General features: G+C 49.2%; 2 protein-coding genes across 5 annotated transcripts in view; one reads left to right on the top strand and one right to left on the bottom strand.

Moving 5' to 3' along the window:
* The window catches only part of LOC122460470, a 172,629-nt gene that overhangs the window by 104,166 nt on the left and 45,664 nt on the right, over positions 1 to 22,799 (top strand). The gene's annotated exons all lie outside the window — the stretch shown is intronic.
* The window catches only part of LOC119856428 (class I histocompatibility antigen, F10 alpha chain-like), a 62,409-nt gene that overhangs the window by 35,717 nt on the left and 3,893 nt on the right, over positions 1 to 22,799 (bottom strand). For all 4 annotated transcript variants that reach the window (XR_006281756.1, XM_038403931.2, XM_043515421.1 and 1 more), the window contains exon 2: positions 8,332 to 8,595. Coding sequence is in view for 3 of the 4 variants with exons in the window: in XM_038403931.2 (XP_038259859.1) it covers positions 8,332 to 8,595 (264 nt within the window). In the remaining variant the exon portion in view is untranslated. The remainder of the gene's footprint in view (positions 1 to 8,331; positions 8,596 to 22,799) is intronic.

Raw genomic sequence — 22,799 nt, 5'->3', positions numbered from 1 at the left:
TAAATCACTTGGTGATGGCAGCATACCATTCAAGGACAAGGCGGAATTTGTGCCTTGGGAAAGTTTTTAACCTAAGCTGGTAAAAATAAGCTTAGGGGGTCTTTCATGCAGGTCCCCACATCTGTATCCTAGAGTTCAGAGTGGGGAGGGAACACTGACACAGGGTCCCAAATATTTTCACCCCTCCCTCACCCTGCATTACATACATCGAGATAAATACCTAGATTTTTAGCAGTGACTAGTGATTTTGGGTGCCCACCTGAGCCCTTTTAAAGGGGCCTGATCAGAAAGTGGGAGCACCCAGCCTCAATCTCAGACACCCAAAAATCACTAATCACTTCTGGAAAAATGTAGGTCAAGGGATTAAAATACAATTTGGTGTCACAGTCGTAGGTGAGAGCCAAGCCAACTAAGCTGTGTCCCTGAACTATGCCCCAGAGCTGGACAAACGCCTGCAACGATTGTTCTCAGAGATGTGTTGCACATATCCATTCCATGCTAGGTGTGCGTGCTCTGCACACAGTCACCAGAAATTTTTCCCTCGGTGATACCCCTCAGGCTGGCTCTAACGCCCTCTAGTGTGGCGCGCTCATGTCGCGGTATAACGAGACTGGTTGACCCCGCACCTTCTCCATTCCTTCTTGCTGGCAACTCCAACAGAGGGGTAGGAGGGTGGCTGCAGAAGAAGAAAGAGGAGAACTTATGTACCCCCCCAATGCAAACAGAGGTAAGAAAACGATTTCAGTCTCTCTGCACAGGTACTACTGCAGAGAGGGATGTGGAAGAGCCCCCATCAGAAGGAGAACCCATCAACTGGAAGGCATGAGATGCATTGTCCTAGGGATGGGGTTCCATGACCACCACTCCCAACAGGTGGAGATGGGAGATGGAGGTCGGGGACTCCCTCCTAAGGGGGACGGAGTCATCCATCTGCTGACCAGACCGGGAGACTCGAGAAGTGTGCTGCTTGCCTGGAGCTAGAATTCAGGATATGATGGAGTGTCTGCTGAGACTGATCAAGACCTCGGACTGCTACCCCTTCCTACTTCTCCACGTGGGCACCAATGATACCGCCAAGAATGTCCTTGAGTGGGTTACTGCAGACTACATGGCTCTAGGAAGAAGGATAAATGAGTTTGAGGTTCAAATCAGGTTCTCGTCCATCCTCCCTGTTGAAGGAAAAGGCCCAGGTAGGGATCGTCAAATTGTGGAGGTGAATGCGTGGTTACACAGATGGTGTTGGAGAGAGGGCTTTAGATTCTTCGACCATGGGATGTTGTGCCGGGAAGAAGGATTGCTAGGAAGAGATGGGATCCACATAACGAAGAAAGGGAAGAGCATCTTCACAGGAAGGCTTGCTAACCTAGTGAGGAGGGTTTTCAACTAGGTTTGCCGGGGGACGGTGACCTAAGCCCAAAGGAAGTGGGATACTGGGAGGAAACACAAGGAGAAGGGTGCAAGAGGGGAAGCCTCCGGATACATACTGAGAAAGTGGGGCAATCGGCTAGTTATCTTACTAGCAAGAAACCTGGGAAACGAGCAGGAAGAATTGGAAGTCGTGGCACAGTCTAGGAACTATGACATGATTGGAATAACAGAAACTTGGTGGGGAAGTTCACATGACTGGAGCACTGTCACGGATGGGTATAAACTGTTCAGGAAAGACAGGCATGGGAGGAAAGGTGGAGGAGCTGCATTGTATGTAAGAGAGCGGTATGATTGCTCAGAGCTCCAGTATGAAACTGGAGAAAAGCCTGTTGAGAGTCTTTGGGTTAAGTTTAGAGGTGAGAGCAACAAGGATAATGTAATGGAAGGATGAGGTAAACGAGGCTTTCTTCGGACAACTAACTGAAGTTTCCAGATCACAGGCCCTGGTTCTAATGGGGGACTTCAATCACCCTGACATCTGTTGGGAGAGCAATTCAGCAGTGCACAGACAATCCAGGAAGTTTTTGGAGAGTGTTGGGGACAACTTCCTGGAACAAGTCCTGGAGGAACTGATTAAGGGCTGTGCTCCTCTTGACCTGCTGCTCACAAACAGGGAAGAATTGGTAGGGGGAGTAGAAGTGGGTGGCAACCTAGGCAGCAGTGACCATGAGATGGTTGAGTTCAGGATCCTCACTAAAGGAAGAAAGGAGAATAGCAAATTATGTACCCTGGACTTGAGAAAAGCAGATTTTGACTCCCTCAGGGAACTGATGGGCAGGATCCCCGGGAGGCTAATATGAGGGGGAAAGGAGGCCAGGAGAGCTGGCTGAATTTTAAAGAAGCCTCATTGAGGGCACAGGAACAAACCATCCTGATGTACAAAAACAATAGCAAATATGGCAGGCGAGTAGCTTGGCTTAGAGAAATCTTCAGTGAGTTTAAACACAAAAAGGAAGCTTACAAGAAGGGGAAACTTGGACAGATCACTAAGGAGGAGTATAAATATATTGCTCGGGCATGCAGGGGTATAATCAGGAAGGCCAAAACACAATTGGAGTTGCAGCTAGCAAGGGATGTGAAGGGTAACAAGATGGGTTTTTACAGGTATGTTAGCAACAAGAAGGTGGTCAGGGAAAGTGTGGGACCCTTACTGAATGGGGGAGGCAACCTAGTGACAGATGACGTGGAAAAAGTTGAAATACTCAATGCTTTTTTTGCCTCGGTCTTCACAGATACGGTCAGCTCCCAGACTGCTATCCTGGGCAACACAGTATGGGGAGGAGCTGAGCAGCTGTCTGTAGTGAGAGAACAAGTTAGGACTATTTAGAAAAGCTGGACATGCACAAGTCCATGGGTCCAAATCTAATGCATCCATGGGTTCTGAGGGAATTGGCTGATGTGATTGCAGAGTCATTTGCCATTATCTTTGAAAAATCGTGATGATCAGGGGAGGTCCCGGATGATTGGAAAATGGTAAATATAGTGCCCATATTTTAAAAAGGGAAGGAGGAGAACCCAGGAAACTACAGCCTCACTTCAGTCCCTGGCAAAATCAAGGAGCAGGTCCTCAAGGAATCCATTCTGAAGTACTTGGAGGAGAGGAAGGTGATCAGGAACAGTCAACATGGATTCACCAAGGGCAAGTCATGCCTTACCAACCTGATTGCCTTCTATGATGAGATAACTGGCTCTGTGGATATGGGGAAAGTGGTGGACGTGATACATGTTGACTTTAGCAAAGCTTTTCATACGATCTTCCATAGTATACTTTCCAGCAAGTTAAAGAGGTATGGGCTGGATGAATGGACCATGAGGTGGATAGAAAGCTGGCTAGATTGTTGGGCTCAATGAGTAGTGATCAACGGCTCGATGTCTAGTTGGCAGCCAGTATCAAGCAGAGTGCCCCAGGGGTCGGTCCTGGGGTTGATTTAGTTCAACATCTTTATTAATGATCTGGACGATGGGGTGGATTGCACCCTTAGCAAGTTCTCAGATGATACTAAAATGGGGGGAGAGGTATATATGCTGGAGAGTAGAGATAGGGTCCAGAGTGACCTAGACAAATTAGAGGATTGGGCCAAAAGAAATCTGATGAGGTTCAACAAGGACAAGTGCAGAGTCCTGCACTTAGGAAGGAAGAATCCCATGCAACGCTACAGGCTGGGGACCAACTGGTTAAGTTGCAATTCAGCAGAAAGGGACCTGGTGATTATATTGGATGAGAAGCTGGATATGAGTCAGCAGTGTGCCCTTGTTGCCCAGAAGGCCAACGGCATATTGGGCTGCATTAGTAGGAGCATTGCCAGCAGATCGAGGGATGTGATTATTCCCCTCTATTCGGCACTGGTGAGGCCACGTCTGGAGTATTGCGTCCAGTTTTTGTCCCGCCACTACAGAAAGGATGTGGACAAATTGAAGAGAGTCCAGTGGAGGGCAATGAAAATGATTAGGGGGCTGGAGCACATGACTTACAAGGAGAGGCTGAGGGAACTGGGCTTATTTAGTCTGCAGAAAAGAGTGATGGGGGATTTGATAGCAGCCTTCAACTACCCAAAGAGGATGGAGTTAGGTTGTTCTCAGTGGTTGCAGATTACAGAACAAAGAGCAATGGTTTTCAGTTGCAGTGGGGGAGGTTTAGGTTGGATTTTAGGAAACACTGTTTCACTAGAAGGGTGGTAAAGCGCTGGAATGGGTTACCTAGGGAGGTGGTGAAGTCTCCATCATTTTAAGGCCTGGCTTGACAAAGTTGGTGTTGGTCCTGCTTTGAGCAGGGGGTTGGACTAGATGCCCTCCTGAGGTCTCTTCCAACCCTTATCTTCTATGATTCTATGCTGAGCGGGGTCACTGCTATTCTGATCTGGCTCCTCTTTGTCTGTCTTAGATGTTTCCTTGGGCGGTCGCTCTAATCCCGGAACTGCCCTCTTCACGTGGATTCGAAGGATCCCAGCTGGAATCAGAGAGCTGTCCCTCCTCCCAGGGGACACTGAGGGCTCCTGCACCTGCCAGACCTGGATTCGTGCTTCCTTCTCTCAGAGCTGCCCCTCCCTGAAGAATCGGCAGCAGCAGACTCTGACCCAGACCATGCTGAAGGATCCTGTGCCAGGGCTTAACTCCCCGGAGCTGCTCTGCTTTTCCTTTGGGCTTGGGGAGGAGAAGGAGCCTGATGACTGTGAGGACTGCTCCATCTGCCCCAGCATCCTCCACACAGACAGCAGGGATCCTGCAGGGGGCCCAGCTGCACCCCATTGGTGGGGGAAGCCTGATCAGCAGCAGCTCCAGCGCACTCAGAAGCCCTGAATCGTCAGGAGTCGACATTAACTCTGCCAAGATGCACGACTCGAGACCGGTGTCCCAAGAGCCAACAGCCCTGGGACTGTGAGGGGGAGGGGGTAAATGAGGGGAGGAGGGCAGTCGGGACAGTGATTGGGGAGAGGGCGGGGGGACAGAACAGCAGCTCACCAGCACAGGGTTAGGGGCAGGTGAGTGGAGCCCCTCTCTAGCACTAGGGAGGCCAGTGTCCGTGTGACCAGGTCAGGCTGGACAAGCTCAGCAGCAGGGTACCAATGGGTAAGACTAGTCAGGAGAGGGTTAAACTAGCTACAGAGGGGGCAGGCTGGGGGGGAGACACTTGGCAACCCTCCACCCTATTGCTTAGTCTTGGGGCAGGGCCCCCAGGAACCCAGGTGTCCAGGGCAGGATGGGAATTAGTTCTCATTGCTGCTGTCTCAGTGCTGGGAGCCAGGAGATATTGGGGGGAGGGTACTAGGAGGGGCTGGGGACACTCCTGGGTGAGGACCAGTCACAGGCTAGTACCATTGACACAGGGGAATCAGGGGACTGGTGAGTGAAAATCCTGTCAGGAAGGGCAGAGCAGGGCTGGGGGCAGGAAGTCCATCAGAGAGACCCCCACAAGCCAGGGACAGTTCAGCAGTGCCAGGCACTGAACGCTTATGGATCATCACCATGCTAACTGAGACAGCAGAATCAGGGGCCTGGCCAGGTGGCTACAGCCCCCCACATCGGGGACTGAGCAGGAAGAACAGCTCTTTACACATATCGAGAGTGTGCAGGAGAACCTGCCTGACTCTGGGCACTCCAACTGGGAGCAATGGTCTCAAGATGCAGTGGAGGTGGTCTAGGTTGGATATTAGTGTTAGGATATAGATATTCAGGCCTGTCTGTAAAGGCCTATTCTCTAAGAATTTAGGTCTATTCTTGTCGCTTGGTTCGTTAGAAGTATAAAAGAGAGAATCAAAATCACTGTCTGCCGGTGTAAGGGCCTCCTCTCCCCGCGACAGTCTGAGGCCCTGTGCTTAGGCTGAGGCCTTTGGCTAAGCAGCAGAGGCAGCCATAAGCTGGGAAGTGACCGGTCACCTCCTCCCATTCCAACCTAGTCACATTGAAATAAGGTGCTATGGGACTGTTAGGCATTATCAGGACAGGATTGTATCCTATCACCTCCAGAGAAAGGGAAGAGCCTAGAAGATGTAAAAGGAAACTTAGTTTGGTAGCTTCCTATCTGGCAAGAACTCGCGTATCAATAGCTGGGATGTGAAATCCTCATTTCTGTGTTTATTCTATCACTGTTGTCCCCATTTCCCCATTGTTTGTCTGTATAATCTCTGTCTGGTTCTGTGATTGTTTCTGTCTGCTGTATAATTAATTTTGCTGAGTGTAAACTAATTAAGGTGGTGGGATATAATTTAGTTAAATAATCATGTTACGATATGTTAGGATTGGTTAGTTAAATTTCAGGAAAATGATTAGTTAAGGTATAGCTAAGCAGAACTCAAGTTTTACTATATAGTCTTCAGTCAATCAGGGAGTGAGTGAGTGGGTGGGGGAAATGGGAACGGGAATGGGGGTGGGGAAATTGGAATCATGTTTTACAAAAGAGGAAAATGGGAACAGGGAATGGGGGGGGATTGGAATCATGTGGTTAAGGGCAGGAATGGGAACAGGGACACAGGTGTAAGGCTCTGTGGTGTCAGAGCTGGGAAGGGGGACACTAAGGAAGGAAACTGGAATCATGCTTGCTGGAAGTTCACCCCAATAAACATCAAATTGTTTGCACCTTTGGACTTCGGGTATTGTTGCTCTCTGTTCATGCGAGAAGGACCAAAGAAGTAAGTGGGTGAAGGAATAAGCCCCCTAACAATTAGGAAAAACTATTTCACTAGGAGGGTGTTGAAGCACTGGAATGGGTTACCTAGGGAGGTGGTGGAATCTCCATACTTAGAGGTACTGAAGGCCCGGCTTGATGAAGCCCTGGCCAGAATGATTTAGTGGGTGCTGGTCCTGCCATGAGCAGGGGGTTGGACTAGATGATCTCATGAGATCTCTTCCAACCCTCATCGTCTATGACATGTGCTGCGATTTCTGCTGCCAGGAGTAAGGCAGCCCTGGAGTTTCTGCACGTTACAGGGGCTGATTCTCTAACTCTCCAGCCCAAGTCAATGTCAGACCCTCCTCCTGAGGAGTGAAGAGGAATCTGACCTTAGCTAAACTCGCTCTGGAAAAAAGACAAAATGAACAATGAAGGAGGCTCAGCAGTGAGCAGCTTCTCCCCAGGGCTGGGTGAATGCAGCTCTGCCTGCTCGTATGACTTTACTGTGTGTCTCATGATAGCGGGTGGTTTTGTTAAAGCCCGAGCTCCTGGGATTAGGGGAGTCTTAGCTCTTTTTTTAAAGTAATAAGAACAGCAGTGAAAACCCTGAAAATTTGTCCCATAAAGGTTCAAACCAGAAAGCAAATAAAAATAATCTCCAGTGCATAGACTGGTAGACTGTCAGTCCTTCATCAGTTCAGACTGAGCCGATCACAACACTTCTTCCAATCTTCTCTCGCTCTGGCCATCCCTTGCCATGCTAGTCCATATCTCCTTGTTAGGAAATCCAGTTTCCCTTTGATGACCTAGCATCTGAGATTCTTTGCAGCCTCTCATTGTTCAAATGCCTCACTGCCTCCGGAGTGGGGATCGAGGAATGTGCAGAGAACTGAGACTTGGTTTTCCATGTTGATTTAGCCATTGTTTTCAGCCACCCGCTGGCTGGGTTGTCAGTGGCGCATTAACCTTTCCTATTTAGCTAGTTTACAGCCTCAGAAAGAGGGATTATACGTCCCTCCACAGAGGAAGCAACCCCCTCGCTGGGCCGACAGTCCGACACCTTGACAGCATGGTTAGACCTGCCGGAGAATGCACTCCACTACCATTGCTGTCGAACAGCCAGGGTTGCCGCTGTGCCACGCTGAGGCGTCGAAGTAGGATTTGCAGCAGAATCTCCAATATTATTCCCAAAATACTCATGACACTTAAGATAAGCCAAACTCAGCATTTTATGGGCCTGACTTGTGATGTTTAAACACTTGGGGCTGTCGATATTGGGATTCCCCATTACGCGGTGTCTGGGCATTGAGCCAAGACATCTCAGAGCCCTGTTCTAGCTCTAGGGTCTGACATCGTCACTATCGTAGCCGGGAGGAACAAACCCCTCCGTGCAGGAATCGCTGGGTACGATTCTCTGGCCTGGGTGATCAGAAGGCCAGACTAGTGTCTGATGGGACCTTCTGGCCTTTGCACCTCTGTTGCTCTGCCTGGGAAATGACCACACATGAAGGGTGGGGGGTCCTCCGAAACAGCTGCATTTGGGGAGGGAACAGCATGACAGTCTCCTTCTGGAGGGTGTCAAAAAAGTCTTTCACGTGAAAACCTGCATCCTGCAGCCCCCCGCTCCCATGTTCACACTGACTCCTGTGAGAAAATGCCCCTCTGGGCCCTTCCATCCCCTCCCCCCGTTCACACTGACACCACCATCCCCGATGTGGATCCTTGTGTCCCTTCCATCTGCTTACATCAACACGCCCCTCTCTGTGTCCGTGGGCCAGGCCTTGCCATGCACTCACCCTTGTTGTGGTTGTAGAGCTCACGCAGGGTGTTCAGACTCGCATTGAACCAGGCTTGCCAGCGCCGTGCACGCCAAGTCTGCTCATCCCAGTGCTGTGGGTCCACATTACGCGCCATCCACGCTGTGTGGGGCTCCACCCTCCGCTTCTCGCTGGTGTAGTCCACGAAGAGCTGATCATCCACATAGCCGACAGCGCTGTACCAGGGGAGCCCTGGGCCAGGCTCCGACACCACTGTGTTGTATATGCGCGTGGAGTGCAGGCCTAAGGGAGGGGAAGATTTGGGCGGGAGGTCAGATCTGACCCAACCTTGCCACGAAGCTCCTGACAATATGAGAGAAGTAGCACCAGGCCTCAGGAATGCTCCTATGGGAGGGAGACCTGGGGAAGGGCCCACACAACAGCCTGTCCAGGAAGAAAGAGGGGTCGGGGTAAGAGGTGAAGGGGGGGCAGTCAGGGCTGGAGAGGGGCAAGGGAAGTACAGGGGGCTGGAGCGTGTGTGAGGAGTAGGGGAGCAGATGGGGAAAGTGTATTGGGGGTATGGGGGCTGAAGGGGAGTGAGAAGCAGCAAAGGGGACCCAGGAGAAAGGGCAGGGCTAGAGGGATGGGGTGAGGAGCAGGAGGGGGATGTTATGGGGGAGTGTGGAGTAGGAGAAGGACTGGGGGGCAGAAGCTGAAGCTGGAGGGGTTGGGGGGCAGGGGGAAGTATCCAAGCTGCAGGTGGGAGCCAGGGCCCCGGCTGTTTACACAATTTACTATAATTTATTAAGAACATAAGAATGGCCATACTGAATCAGATCAAAGGTCTGCCTAGCCCAGCATCCTGCCTTCCAACAGTGGTCAGTGCCAGGTGCTTCAGAGGGAATGAACATCAAATGAACACCCTGTCACCCATTCCCAGCCTCTGGCAAACACAGATTAGGGACACCATCCCTGCCCATCCTGGCTAAGAGCTCGCAGCTCCTGGCCATTGCGGTCTGCAGTCACGGAGATTTGCTGGAAGTCATGAATTCCATGACTTCTGTAGCCTCTGTGAAAAAAACATAGCTTTAGTCATGATTTTATATACCTTTATCATATCCCCCCATTAGTTGTCTCTTTTCTAAGCTGAAAAGTTAGTTTTATTAACCTCTCCCCATACGGCAGCCGTTCCTTACCCCTAATCATTTTTGTTGCCCTTTTCTGAACCATTTCCAATTCCAATACATCTTTTTTGAGATGCAGCTGCATAGGGAGACTTTGGCAAACCAGTAAAGTGCCTGAAACCACTATGGCTTATTGCTAAAAGCAGCCAAGTCAATAGGCTGTAAATTAGCCAAGTCAGCAGGCTTAGCTTAACCAAGGAGGAGGGGAGGGGGTTTTTTGGGTGCCACAGAGAGGGCAGCTTCCTGATAAGAGTTGTGTTCAAGTTGCTGATACATGCAACTTAGAAGAGCAGGATGTGCCCCAGGAATGGGCCTCAAGGCTGCAAATCTGGAAAAACCCACACCTGGTTAATCGATAATCAGAAGGAGCCTCTTGCTTGCCATTGGAACTGCTTGCTTAAAAAGTTTTCTTTAAGGGACATGTCATTCTATTACTAATGTATAAATAAGGGGGAAAAGTTTGAGGTGGTGGGACTCTTCAGGACTGGACTCTCCCTCTGGATGCATCTTGTGTTCCCCACTAACAGATGGGCTGCCGCTATGCCACTCAAGAGCCACACTCAGCTTCGGTAATTATCCAGGGTTGGGGGTGTTTTACTAACCTGTTACAGATGTGTGTAAGTGCTTGAGACTAAGTAACGTTTAGCTTTAAGCGAAAGCACTCTTGTGTTGTCCTGTTTGTACCAGCCATCTATTAGTTGGACGGCTGTGTCTCCCGTGATTTATTTCCTGACACCACCTCGCACAGAGTAAAAGTTACCAAGAGCTTTGGGTTGAAAGAACCCCGGGTAACAGGGCAACCACATCTGCATGCAGTATTCAAGGTGTGGGCGTACCATGGATTTATAGATAGGCAATATGATATTTTCTGTCTTATTATCTATCCCTTTCCTAATGATTCCCAACATTCTGTTCACTTTTTTGACTGCCGCTGCACGTTGAGTGGATGTTTTCAGAGAACTATCCCCTATGACTCCGAGATCTCTTTCTTGAATGGTAACAACTAATTTAGATCTCATCATTTGATGTGTAGCTGGGACTATGTTTTCCAGTGTGTATTACTTTGCATTTATCCACACTGAATTTCATCTGCGATTTTGTTGACCAGTCACCCAGTTTTGCGAGATCCATTTGTAACTCTTTGCAGTCTGCTTTGGACTTAACTTATTAACGCTGTGGCTGCACCCTAGGCCCCTGTTGGGACCTGGCCCCCTGTTGTGCCAGTCACTGCATGGGCACTACCCCATGGAGCTCACAGACTGATCACCTGTCCCTACAGTCGGGTTCACCCCACAGATAGGATCAGGGCCAAAGCAGGGGGTGGGGAGGGGCTGCAGCCACTGAACCCGATCCCTTCACTCCAGTGAGCATCCCACTGACATCAGACACAGCTCAGGGGAGCTACACATGTCTGGGGTTTGGGACCTGGGGAATCAGGCTGATGCAGGCTGGTGGCTTGTTTGGTCCTGTCAGTTTCTCAGTGTCTCAGGGGTTATTTAGTCTCAGACCTGGCAGACTCTCAGCGGACCCTCACTCACTCACACAGCCCCTCTGGAGCCCTCACTCACCAGAGTAATTGTAAGCGGGGGAATGGTCCCGCTATTGAGGGGAACTTTCCTGGCTTCTGCACTACCCCAGTGAAGTGGGCTAGCAAAAGGATCCGAGTCCTCGCTCCCACTTCCTTTACCCAGAAGCCTCCCTGCCCTTGAGGACTCCCCTTCCACTCTCCTGTCTGGCAGAGCCCTCGTAACCCCAACAAGGCTGGGCCCAGGATTCCTGGGGGGCTTGACCCCCCAACCCTTCTGTGGTCACCTAGGACAGGGGTTAGGGTGTCCCCACTCTGGGGTACTCTCTCTGCACTGGGCACTTCTCTGACCCACTGATCATTACATACAATTTAAAGCAAATATAAGTTGTTTAATCAACAATTAATTTAAAAAAGACTAAGGAAAAATGGGAAAGGTTAAAGAAAAACACCACCCTGCTCTGTGGCAGGGAATATCACAGTGCCTCTGGAACATCAGGGAACCTCACAGTCTGTTCCTTGTAAGTCCCAGGTCTCCTTCTCAGGCCCTGGCTGTGCTGCAGGGATGCTGCAGGTTGGACACTTACTCTGGTGGTGGCCACACATCTCCGGACTTTGGGTGGTGGGACCCTTCTTCCCAGCATCAGCCCCCTGTCGGGTTAAGATCCCCCTCCCCCTCTGGCCTGCAACTATCCTTGGCTGGGGGTGCCTTTCTGTGCTGGGCCCCTTTGCCCAGGGTCCCCCGTTGGCTGGCCCCAGTTGCTCACCATATGTGGTTCCAGCTCCAGCCCCAGCCCCACTGTTCTAGCTCCAGCTCCACTCTGCCTCAGCACTGATGCTGCTGCTCTGCCTCCAGCCCCCTGGGCTGCTTCTTTGGCCCCTCTGGCTCTGTGGCTGCAGCCCTGCTCCCAGCACAGGATCTGCTCTCCCTGGGCTGTGTCTCTGGCTCTGTGGCTGCAGCTCTCCCCCCAGGACAGGTCTGCTCTGGGGGCTGTTTCTGTGACTCTACTCCCAGCTCTGACCTGCTTTTCTGCCCCTCTGGCTGGCTCTGTTCCCCAGCTCAGCTTGGGCCCCTGCTCTCTCCTTTGCTCGGCCCCACTCCATCTGACCCAGGCAATTCCAGCTCACAGGGAGGACGGGACCCCGGCCTCCTGACTCCTTGATTAGCCTGCCCGCCCTGTCAATTAGGCTGACCTGGAGCATTGGCCTCTCCCCATTGCCCCTGGGGACTGTCAGTCTCAGGGTCCTGATTCCCCATCGACCCTCCCCCTTTTGGTACTGGGAGCTAGCAACGAAAATTCCCCCACTGAATGTTAGTAAGAGGACTGCTCAAATCCAGTCTCCCCAGCAGGCAGAGGGGGCCTGGAACCAGGAGTTTCCCACACCCTAGGCTGATATTCTTGTTAACTGCTGGAATTAGCCTACCTGCTTGTCACCATGGAAGGTTTTCCTCCTTTCCCCCCCCTGCTGCTGGTGATGGCTTATCTTAAGTGATCACTCTCCTTACAGTGTGTATGATAAACCCATTGTTTCATGTTCTCTGTGTGTGTGTATATAAATCTCTCCTCTGTTTTTTCCACCAAATGCATCCGATGAAGTGAGCTGTAGCTCACGAAAGCTTATGCTCTAATAAATTTGTTAGTCTCTAAGTTGCCACGGGTACTCCTTTTCTTTTTGCGAATACAGACTAACACGGCTGCTACTCTGAAACCTGTCCAAACCACTGGGCTCCTCCCACACTGTTGTGTGAGCTCATGTGTGGGTTCGATCCAGCAAGCAGCCTGAGCACACCCACTGCATCGGGCCCCCAGACGAGAGCAGAGGACACCCGTCATCTCTAGGCCCATGCATCACTCTGGGGCTCAGGCATCCAAGCGCCTAGCAGGAGGCTGCAGGGCGCAGGAACACAGATCCTGAGGGAACTGTTAATGCACAAATGTAGGTGCCAAGTGAGTTCAGGGACCTACCGGGCTCCGCAGCAGCTGAGGGGGGATTCTGTGAATCCCAGTGGTCTGATTCCAGGATTTAGGCACCTTAGCCCCTTTATGGATCTAGCCCGGGAGCAACAGGGACAGCATGGAGCAGAGTCTGATCCCGCTCCTGCCTCTCAGAGGCTGGGCTCCCTCCCTCTGAAACTGCCCTGCAGTGGCCTCTCCCCTCCCACTCGCCTGGGATCAGACCATGGTGGGACAGAGGCTTCTCTCCTGTTCCTGCTGCTTCCAGCCCCTCCCTCTCCATCTCTGCTTTTGCCCAGCCCTGCACCTAATTTCTCTGCTCTCCCCTCCAGGCTGCTGTCATCTGCCATCCACCCAGCTCCTCCCCTTGGCAGCCCTCTCTGGTCCCAACCACGGCTCTCCCTTCCAGCCTCCCACACTCCTCCTCGGTAACTTCAGCTTCTAAGGTGATGGCTTATCTGACCCTCTGCTCCCCATTTCCAGGGTCAGCTGGAAAACAAAAGGCTGAGGACTGAGGCCAGGTGACAATGTTTGCCAGGAACAAGGACAAAGGACTAAGGAGGGGGCCCCTCAGGGCTAAGTGTGGGCTTTTGGAGGGAGGAGAAGTTCTGGATTGGAACTAAAGAGAGCTCTTGGTCCTGGACAGACCCAGATGGACTTTGCTGTCACTTTCTGTTCTCTATGTTAACTAAGGATGTTCTACACTGTGCTCTAGTCACCTAATAAACTCTCCTGTTTTTACAGCACTGGCTGAGAGTCACTCCAGAGTCAGGAAGTTGGAGGGAACCTTCCCCAGGTGTCCAGTTCAGGTGCTCTCCCTGAGGGGAGCTCATGGCATGAAGCAGGGTGCTGAAGGCTCCAAAGTTCAGTTCCAGGAGGCGATGAAGCCAAGCAGCTTACCCCAGTGAGAGTGTGTGACCCTAAGGGGATTGACACACTGAACGGGTCACCCCAGGAACTGTTCCAAAGCTGTGTTAGTTAAACAAAAATTAAAAGAGACAGCGCCAAAAGTGAAATCCCTGCAAGCTGCACAGAAACTTTTTAAAGACACCATAATAGAGGCTCAATTTAAATGTATACTCAAAATTAATTAAAAAACATAGCAAGAGAACCAAATAGTGCCGCCATGACTAAACATAGAAAAAGAAGAAATGAGAGGCAAAAAGGCATCCTTTAAAAAGTGAAAGTTAAATCCTAGTGAGGAAAATAGAAAGGACCATAAACTCTGGCAAATTAAAGTGTAAAAATATAATTAAGGCGGCTAAAAAAGAATTTGAAGAACAGCTTGCCAAAGACTCCAAAAGTAATAGCAAAAAAAAAATTTTTTTAGTACATCAGAAGCAGGAAGCCAGCTAATCAACCAGTGGGGCCACTGGACGATCGAGATGCTAAAGGAGCACTCAATGACGATAAGGCCATTGCGGAGAAACTAAATGAATTCTTTCCATCAGTCGTCATGGCTGAGGATGAGAGAGAGATTCCCAAACTTGAGCCATTCTTTTTAGGTGACAGATCTGAGGAACTGTCCCAGATTGAGGTATCATTACAGATGGTTTTGGAACAAACTGATAAACTAAACAGCAATAAATCACCAGGACCAGATGGTATTCACCCAAGAGTTCTGAAAGAACTCAAATGTGAAATTGCAGAACTACTAACTGTAGTCTGTAACCTATCATTTAAATCAGCTTATGTACCAGATGACTGGAGAATAGCTAACATGACACCAATTTTAAAAAAGGGCTCCAGAGGTGATCACAGTAATTACAGGCCAGTAAACTTGACTTCAGTACCAGGCAAATTGGTTGAAACTACAGTAAAGAACAAAATTGTCAAACGCATAGATGAACATAATTTGTTGGGGGAAGAGTCAGCATGATTTTTGTAAGGGAAAATCATGCCTCACCAATCTACTAGAATTCATTGAGGGGGTCAACAAGCATGTGGACAAGGGGGATCCAGTGGATATAGTGTACTTGGATTTTTAGAAAGCCTTTGACAAGGTCCCTCAGCAAAGGTTCTTAAGCAAAGTAAGCTGTCATGGGATAAGAGGGAAGGTCCTCTCTCACCGACCGATAACTGCTTAAAAGATAGGAAACAAAGGGCAGAAATAAATGGCCAGTTTTCAGAATGGAGAGAGGGAAATAGTGGTGTCCGCCAGGGATCTGTAGTGGGACCAGTCCAATTCAACGTATTCATAAATGATCTGGAAAAAGAGGTAAACAGTGAGGTGGCAAAATTTTCAGATGATACAAAACTACGCAAGAAAGTTAAGTCCAAGGCAGACTGTGAAGAGCAACAAAAGGATCTCTCAAAACTGGGTGACTGGACAACAAAATGGCAGATCAAATTCAATGTTGAGAATTGCAAAGTAATGCACATTGGAAAATATAATCCCAACTATACATATGAAATGATAGGGTCTAAATTACCTGTTACCACTCAAGAAAGATCTTGGGAGTTATTGTGGATAGTTCTCTGAAAACATCCACTCAATGTGCAGCAACAGTCAGAAAACCAAATCATTAAGAAAGGGATAGATAAGAGGATGGAAAATATCATATTGCTTCTATATAAATCCACGGGATGCCCTCATCTTGAATACTGCATGCAGATGTGGTGACCCCATCTCAAAAAAGATATATTGGAATTGGAAAAGGGCAACAAAACTAACAAGGGGCATGGAACAGCTTCTGTATGAGGAGAGATTAATAAGACTGGAACTTTTCAGCTTGGAAAAGAGATCACTAAGGGAGGATATGACAGAGGTCTATAAAATCATGATTGGCGTGGAGAAAGTAAATAAGGAGTAAATAACACTTAGTTCTCATAACATAGGAACTACGGGTCATCAAATGAAATTAATAGGCATTAGATTTAAAACAAACAAAAGGAAGTATTTCTTCACACAACGCACAGTTAACCTGTGGAACTCTTTGGCAGAAGATGTCGTGAAGGCAAAGGGTTTAAACAGGGTTTAAAGGGTTGAAAAGAGAACTAGATAAATTCATGGAGGATAGGTCCATTGATGGCTATTAGCCAGGATGGGCAGAAATGGTGTCCCTATGGGCGACAGGGGATGGATCATTTGATGATTACATGCTCTGTTCATTCTCTCTGGGGCACCTGGCATTGGCTACCGTCGGAAGACAGGATACTGGGCTAGACTGACCTTTGGTTTGACCCAGTGTGGCTGTTCTTATGTTTGACAGCACCGGTCATGTGGATCCATGACAATGAAACATGACAGTCCTCCTCCCCTCTCCTTCCCTTCCTTCAATTCCTACCTCCCTCTCCCTCGCAGATGCAGGCATTTTTCATCTGCTCTCCTCCTAACCCCTCCACTCACCACACAGACCCCATCCCATCTCCTGATCTCCCTCACACCCACTCTCCTCCCTTCCTTACTCTTCTCTTTAACCTCTCACTCTCCTCTGGCTCTTTCCCCCTCACAATAGGAACACACTTCAGCATCTTCCATCGTAAAGATCCTTGACTCTGTTTGCCTCTCCAGCTACAGCCCCTTCTCCCTTTCATCTCTCAGCTCACTGAATGTGCCTCTGCAATCACTGTCTGGAGTTCCTGTCCTCCATTCCCTCCTAGACCCTCCCTACCCTGGATTCCACCCCTTGCACTCCAGGGAAATCGCTCCTGCCAAAGTCTCTAATGACTCTTCCTAGCTAAGACTCAAAATCAGTGCTCCAACCTCACCCTCTTTGGCTTGTCAACTGCCTCTGACACCATTCACCACACTCCTCTTGATATCTTGTTCCCCTTGGCTTCTTTATCTCTGTCTTCTCCTGGGTCTCCTCTGACCTCTCCAATCACTCCTTCACCATGTCAGTCAGAGGATCTTCCTCATCCCCCCCCTCCAGCTTTCTAGGGGGTTCTGTTCCCCCAGGGCTCTGTCCTTGGTCCCCTTCTCTTCTCCCTCTATATCTTATCTCTGGGCAAAGTCATCTGCAAACACAAATTCAACTACCATCTCCATGCTGATGACACAGATCTACCTATACACTCCAGATCCATCTCTTTCTGCCCAAACTACAATCTAGGCCTCTCTCTCTGACATCTAGATATTCATAGAATATCAGGGTGGGAAGGGACCTCAGGAGGTATCTAGTCCAACCCCCTGCTCAAAGCAGGACCAATCCCCAATTTTTGCCCTGGATCCCTAAATGGCCCCCTCAAGGATTGAACTCACAACCCTGTGTTTAGCAGGCCAATGCTCAAGCCACTGAGCTATCCCCTTGTGGCTGTCTCGTTATCAGCTCAAGCTCAATGTGGTTAAAACAGAATTCCCAATCTCCCCCCAAGACCTCCCTTCTACCTCCTTTGTCAGTCACTGTGGACAACGCCACCATCCCGCCTGCCACTCAGGACTGTAACCTGGGTGTCGTCTTTGACTTGGAGCTCTCTCTAGGTCCTCACTTCCAGGTTATGTTTAAATCTTGCTGACTCTTTCTGCAGAGCATCTCTAAGACACTGCCTTTCCTATCCACCCCCACAGCTAAAGCTCTCGCCCCGGCTCTCAGCATCTCGTGTCTCGACTGCTACAGCATCCTTTTCTCTGGCCTTGACAAATGCAGACTTAGCCCACTCAGATCCCTTCAGAAGATGCTGAAAAGATCATTTCCTAGTTCGTTGATCTGACCATGTCACTTCTCTGTTTGCCACCCTCCACTGGCTCCTCCTTCTCATCAAATAGAAGCTGCCTATTTTCAGCTGTGAGGCCCTTTGCAGCCTATCCCCACCCGACCTGTCATCTCTCATTTGCTACCAAAATGTCGGCTCTCAACGCCACATGATCCCTGCCTCCATCACCCACTTATTAAACTTTCACACAAGCCCCTTTGTGCTATGTCCCATGCTACCCCTCATGCCTCAGAGGAGCTCCTGGTAAATGTCTGCAAAACTAGCTCATTATCCTCCACACCCACCTCAACACTCTCCTTGGGCAGGATGCTTAAAAACCTGGATAACCATTAGACCACTGGTGCTCTGAAACCACAGCCTGTGACTCTGGCCAGTGCGGTCTCCTCATAATCCCCCATCTGCCTTATACTCCGATGGAACCATATTTTGTTTTGTATCTATACAGCACCTGGCAAGGCAGGGTCCAGGACTTGGGTGTCGCCATAAAACAATAATAAATAATGCTGAGGACAAGGATAGCAGGGAGCTTTACTTTTTAATTTGGCTTGCTTTTCCCACTAGAAATGCCCATCTTGCTGGTCCTGTTTTTCGTGAAAGACTCGACAATGAGCTGGAGAACTTGAGGGGCGGGCATGTAACCCGAGAACATGAGGGGAAGGAATTATTATTTCATGTCATGGTAGAACAGTCCAATTTTAACCATGCTGGGGCTGTGCAGACAGAGCAAGGGACAGTCCCTGCCCCGAACACATTACACTCATCGTAATGGTCAGTTCTGGTTGGACACATTCCTGAAGGTTTCATCACGGGACACTATCTTTAATTGCAGATTAACCTTTAATTCCTGGAGACACCAGGACAATCCTGGAGGGTTGGCAACCCTACGCCGAGGCCAGCTCAACACAGTTTTTCTTCTGCTTTAACTACTGAATTTGGTTGTTTGTTTCTTTTCACCCAAATAGTTAAAGCAGTTCCATACCAAAAGAGTTTTAGTTCATCAAAATAATTAAAATCCCTACGGCAAATGCAGTGCTATCGGTACAGCCATGCTTTACAATAGTAAATGCAGAGGAATAATCTGTATCCGTATAACCAGTGCTTACATTCAGCAGGAGCGGAGCTCCGGTAAATATTTTCAAACCTTGACTCCAGCCTGATGCTGTTTAATGTGGGAGAGGCCTGGGGGGCTCCGGGAAATACTCCTATGACAATTTAAGCCTTGAGTACAACTGTGTCCACACTAAGGCTATGTCTACACTGCACTTTTGTCAGTAAAACGTTTGTTGCTCAGGGTGTGGGGAAAAAAAAAACCAAAAACCACACCCCAACCAACAAAAGTTTTACCGATGAAAAGCACTGGTATGGACAGCGCTTTGTAGGAGGGAGACGCTCTCTCAACAACAAAGCTACTGCCCCTCATTGGGGGTGGTTTTATTTTGTCAGCGGGAGAGCTCTTTCCTGCCAACAAAGAGTGGCTACACCTAGGGCTTGGCTACACTTGCGAGTTAGAGCGCTTTAAAGCTGCCACGGGCGCACTAACTCCTAATGTGTCCACACTGGCAAGGCAGGTAGAGTGCCAGGACTCTGCAGCTAGAGCTCTCCTGGTAATCCACCTCCAAGAGAAGCATAACGCTTGCTGCACCCTGGTTGAAAAGCCCAGACATCAGTGTGAATGAGGTGCTGCATTACTGTACTGTGATTTGCCTCCAGAAATGTCCCATAAACCCCTGAAGTCAAGTGGAAAGGAGTACTTGTGGCACCTTAGAGACTAACAAATTTATTAGAGCATAAGCTTTCGTGAGCTACAGCTCACTTCATCGGATGCATCCGATGAAGTGAGCTGTAGCTCACGAAAGCTTATGCTCTAATAAATTTGTTAGTCTCTAAGGTGCCACAAGTACTCCTTTTCTTTTTGAGAATACAGACTAACACGGCTGCTACTCTGAAACCTGTGAAGTCAAGTGGTCTCTCTTGTCATTGTTTTAAATCAGCTGCAGGCATGTGGATATCCCCTTTCAAGGCTCCCTTTCTCGACAGCCAGCTGCTTATCTGCCCCGGACAAAGCAACCATTACTGTGGAATGCTGCTGTTGTGAGTGGGTGAGAGAGAGGTGGGGGGGGGGGGTGATCTGCTTCTGTCTGAACTTACTGACATGCTCTCAGCCCCCCAAAACACCTACACACCACACACTTCCTGTCACCCCACCACCACTCCCCCATTTGAAAAGCACGTTGCAGCCACTTGCACATTGGGATAGCTACCACAATGCACTGCTCTTTGTGGCACTACAAGAGCTGCGAATGTGGCCACACCAGTGCAAACACACGGCAGTGTTTCCCCTGCTGCACTCTCCAAGGGCAGGTTTAACTCCCAGCGCTCTACATCTGCAAGCGTAGCCAGGCCCTGAGTGCCCTACGCAGCACAGCTGTGCCGCTGTAAGGATAGCACTGCAGACACAGCCTAAGTGGCTGAACTGGTTTAGCTATGCTGGTTTCCAATGGTGTAAAAATGGTATAAACACTGCTTGTAAACCAGCCCTAAAAAGTTTATTCCAACTGTTTAAACTTCATTGTTAACATCTTGGCCTTCTCTACCCACAAATTCACACCAGTTTAAGTTAAGGTGCGAGTTAAACCCATTTAGTTAAACCAGTGAAAAAGGCTCTGTGGACACTCCTTTTCCAGTTTAAGGGCTTGTCTACACTGGCAATTCACAGCACTCTAACTTGCTGGCTCAAGGATGTGAAAAATCACACACAAACCCCGGAGCGCAGCAAGTTAGAGCACTGTAAAGCGCCACTGTAGACAGGCTCCCAGCGCTCGGAGCTATTCCCCTTGTCAACCTGGTTTACCAGGAGCGCTAGGAGAGCTCTCTCCACAGCGCTCGTGGGTGACCACACTGTCAGATCAAAGTGCAGCTGCGGGACTGCTCCCAAGACAGCACTTCGACTAAGTCTACACTAGACAGCTCAAAGAATGACTTTTTTTCTGTTTACCTTAAGTCAGTTAGCCCTTGTCCAGACGGAGAGTTGCACCAGCATAACTAAACATAACTGATTCAGTTAAACTGGTACAAAGCCCCACGTGGACACTCATTCTGATGTAATAAAAGCTTTTTTCAGTTCAGGTTCAGTTGCTGGGAATCAGTTTAAGCTAAACTAAAAAAGACCATGGTAATGCCAAAATAAGAGGATCCACAAAGAGGTTTGCACTGATTTATCTACACTAGTTTAATTAAACCAGAGCAAGTTTGAAGGGTAGAAAAGGCCCTACCTAACCAAACACCTGTTGATCAGAAGAAAGAAAAGCTGTCCTTGGTAAATATTGTACACCCCGTGGCTCTTCATTTGAGGACTCAGAATTCCTACCCCAGGTCTCTGCTGCTCCAAGCAGACCTCCAGCAAAACAGGGCAGGTGATACTTAGAATAAAACAAGGAGCGTTTTTTTTCGGGTCTTTGCTATCCCTTAGGAAGCAACAGAAATGGACACCCTATTTCCCCCTTGTCAGGGCACCTGTTATGTAATGGGAACAGAGGATTTTTCTTTCAACTAAGGCCCAGCCAGGCATCCATGGGAGCTGGTGCTGGATGTAACACATTAAAAAAGCCAAACCAGCCAGTGACAATGTGAGCTTGGCCCAGACCCTCTCTGATCCTCATCAACGTCCTCCTCTGCCCACGGACACACACCCAGCCCTGCAGGCTCCAGGCCAAAGCTCTGCACCACTGGAGTTAAACCAGTTGTGGGGTGACCTCCTGACATGACAGCCTCCTGTCTTGTTGTTTCAGGGATAACCCGATACATACAACCCCCACTTCTCTGCTTTCGTTCCTGGCTCCTAACATGACTCGACCCTGTAGGGCCAGGCTGCTCTGGGGTCTAACCCTGTTTAGGTCAAACCAAGCCTGTTACTGAGGTGACACAAGGGCACCAATGCACCTTAAACCACTTCAAACATACCCTAACCCCACCCCGCAGCCTCACCCAACTCAATACGGGCTGCTGAGCTCCCCAGGGTCTGAGCTGCTGCCTCATGGGAAACAAGATTCAAATCCATGCCTGGAAAAGCAGGATGTGACTTCCCCTCTCCTGACCCCACCCTATTGGGATCCGGAAACTTTTTATCAAGCAGTTACAGGAGATCCTAACAGCACATATGCAGCAGCTGTTTTCTGCTCTGCAAAGGGAACTCATGCCCAAACTAAGACCCGATTAATTCACATTTCCAGGGGCTCCAAACTCTCAACCCGCCCTGAGGTGCCAAGACATAGCAAGAGATAGAGGGGGGTTAACATCTACTCCTTAGGATGACATTATCTACAGCCAAGCTCTATGATATAAATGCATTTGCTCCAACCCCTCAGACAGAGACAAAACACCTACAAGATCTCTATCATGCATTCTTACAACTACAATACCCACATGCTGAAGTGAAGAAACAGATTGACAGAGCCAGAAGAGTACCCAGAAGTCACCTCCTACAGGACAGGCCCAACAAAGAAAACAACAGAACGCCACTAGCCATCACCTTCAGCCCCCAACTAAAACCTCTCCAACGCATCATCAAGAACCTACAACCTATCCTGAAGGACGAGCCATCGCTCTCTCAGATCTTGGGAGACAGGCCAGTCCTTGCTTACAGACAGCCCCCCAATCTGAAACAAATACTCACCAGCAACCACACACCACACAACAGAACCACTAACCCAGGAACCTATCCTTGCAACAAAGCCTGTTGCCAACTCTGTCCACATATCTATTCAGGGGACACCATCATAGGGCCTAATCACATCAGCCACACTATCAGAGGCTCGTTCACCTGCGCATCTACCAATGTGATATATGCCATCATGTGCCAGCAATGCCCCTCTGCCATGTACATTGGCCAAACTGGACAGTCTCTACGTAAAAGAATAAATGGACACAAATCAGACGTCAAGAATTATAACATTCAAAAACCAGTTGGAGAACACTTCAACCTCTCTGGTCACTCGATCACAGACCTAAGAGTGGCTATCCTTCAACAAAAAAGCTTCAAAACCAGACTCCAACGAGAGACTGCTGAATTGGAATTAATTTGCAAACTGGATACAATTAACTTAGGCTTGAATAGAGACTGGGAATGGATGAGTCATTACACAAAGTAAAACTATTTCCCCCTGGTATTTCTCCCCCCCACCCCACCCC

The sequence above is a fragment of the Dermochelys coriacea genome, chromosome 5 (assembly GCF_009764565.3).
Source record: "Dermochelys coriacea isolate rDerCor1 chromosome 5, rDerCor1.pri.v4, whole genome shotgun sequence".
Classification (NCBI taxonomy): Eukaryota; Metazoa; Chordata; order Testudines; family Dermochelyidae; genus Dermochelys; species Dermochelys coriacea.
The sequence above is the reverse complement of the archived record's forward strand: the minus strand, read 5'-3'. Positions and strand labels throughout refer to the sequence as shown.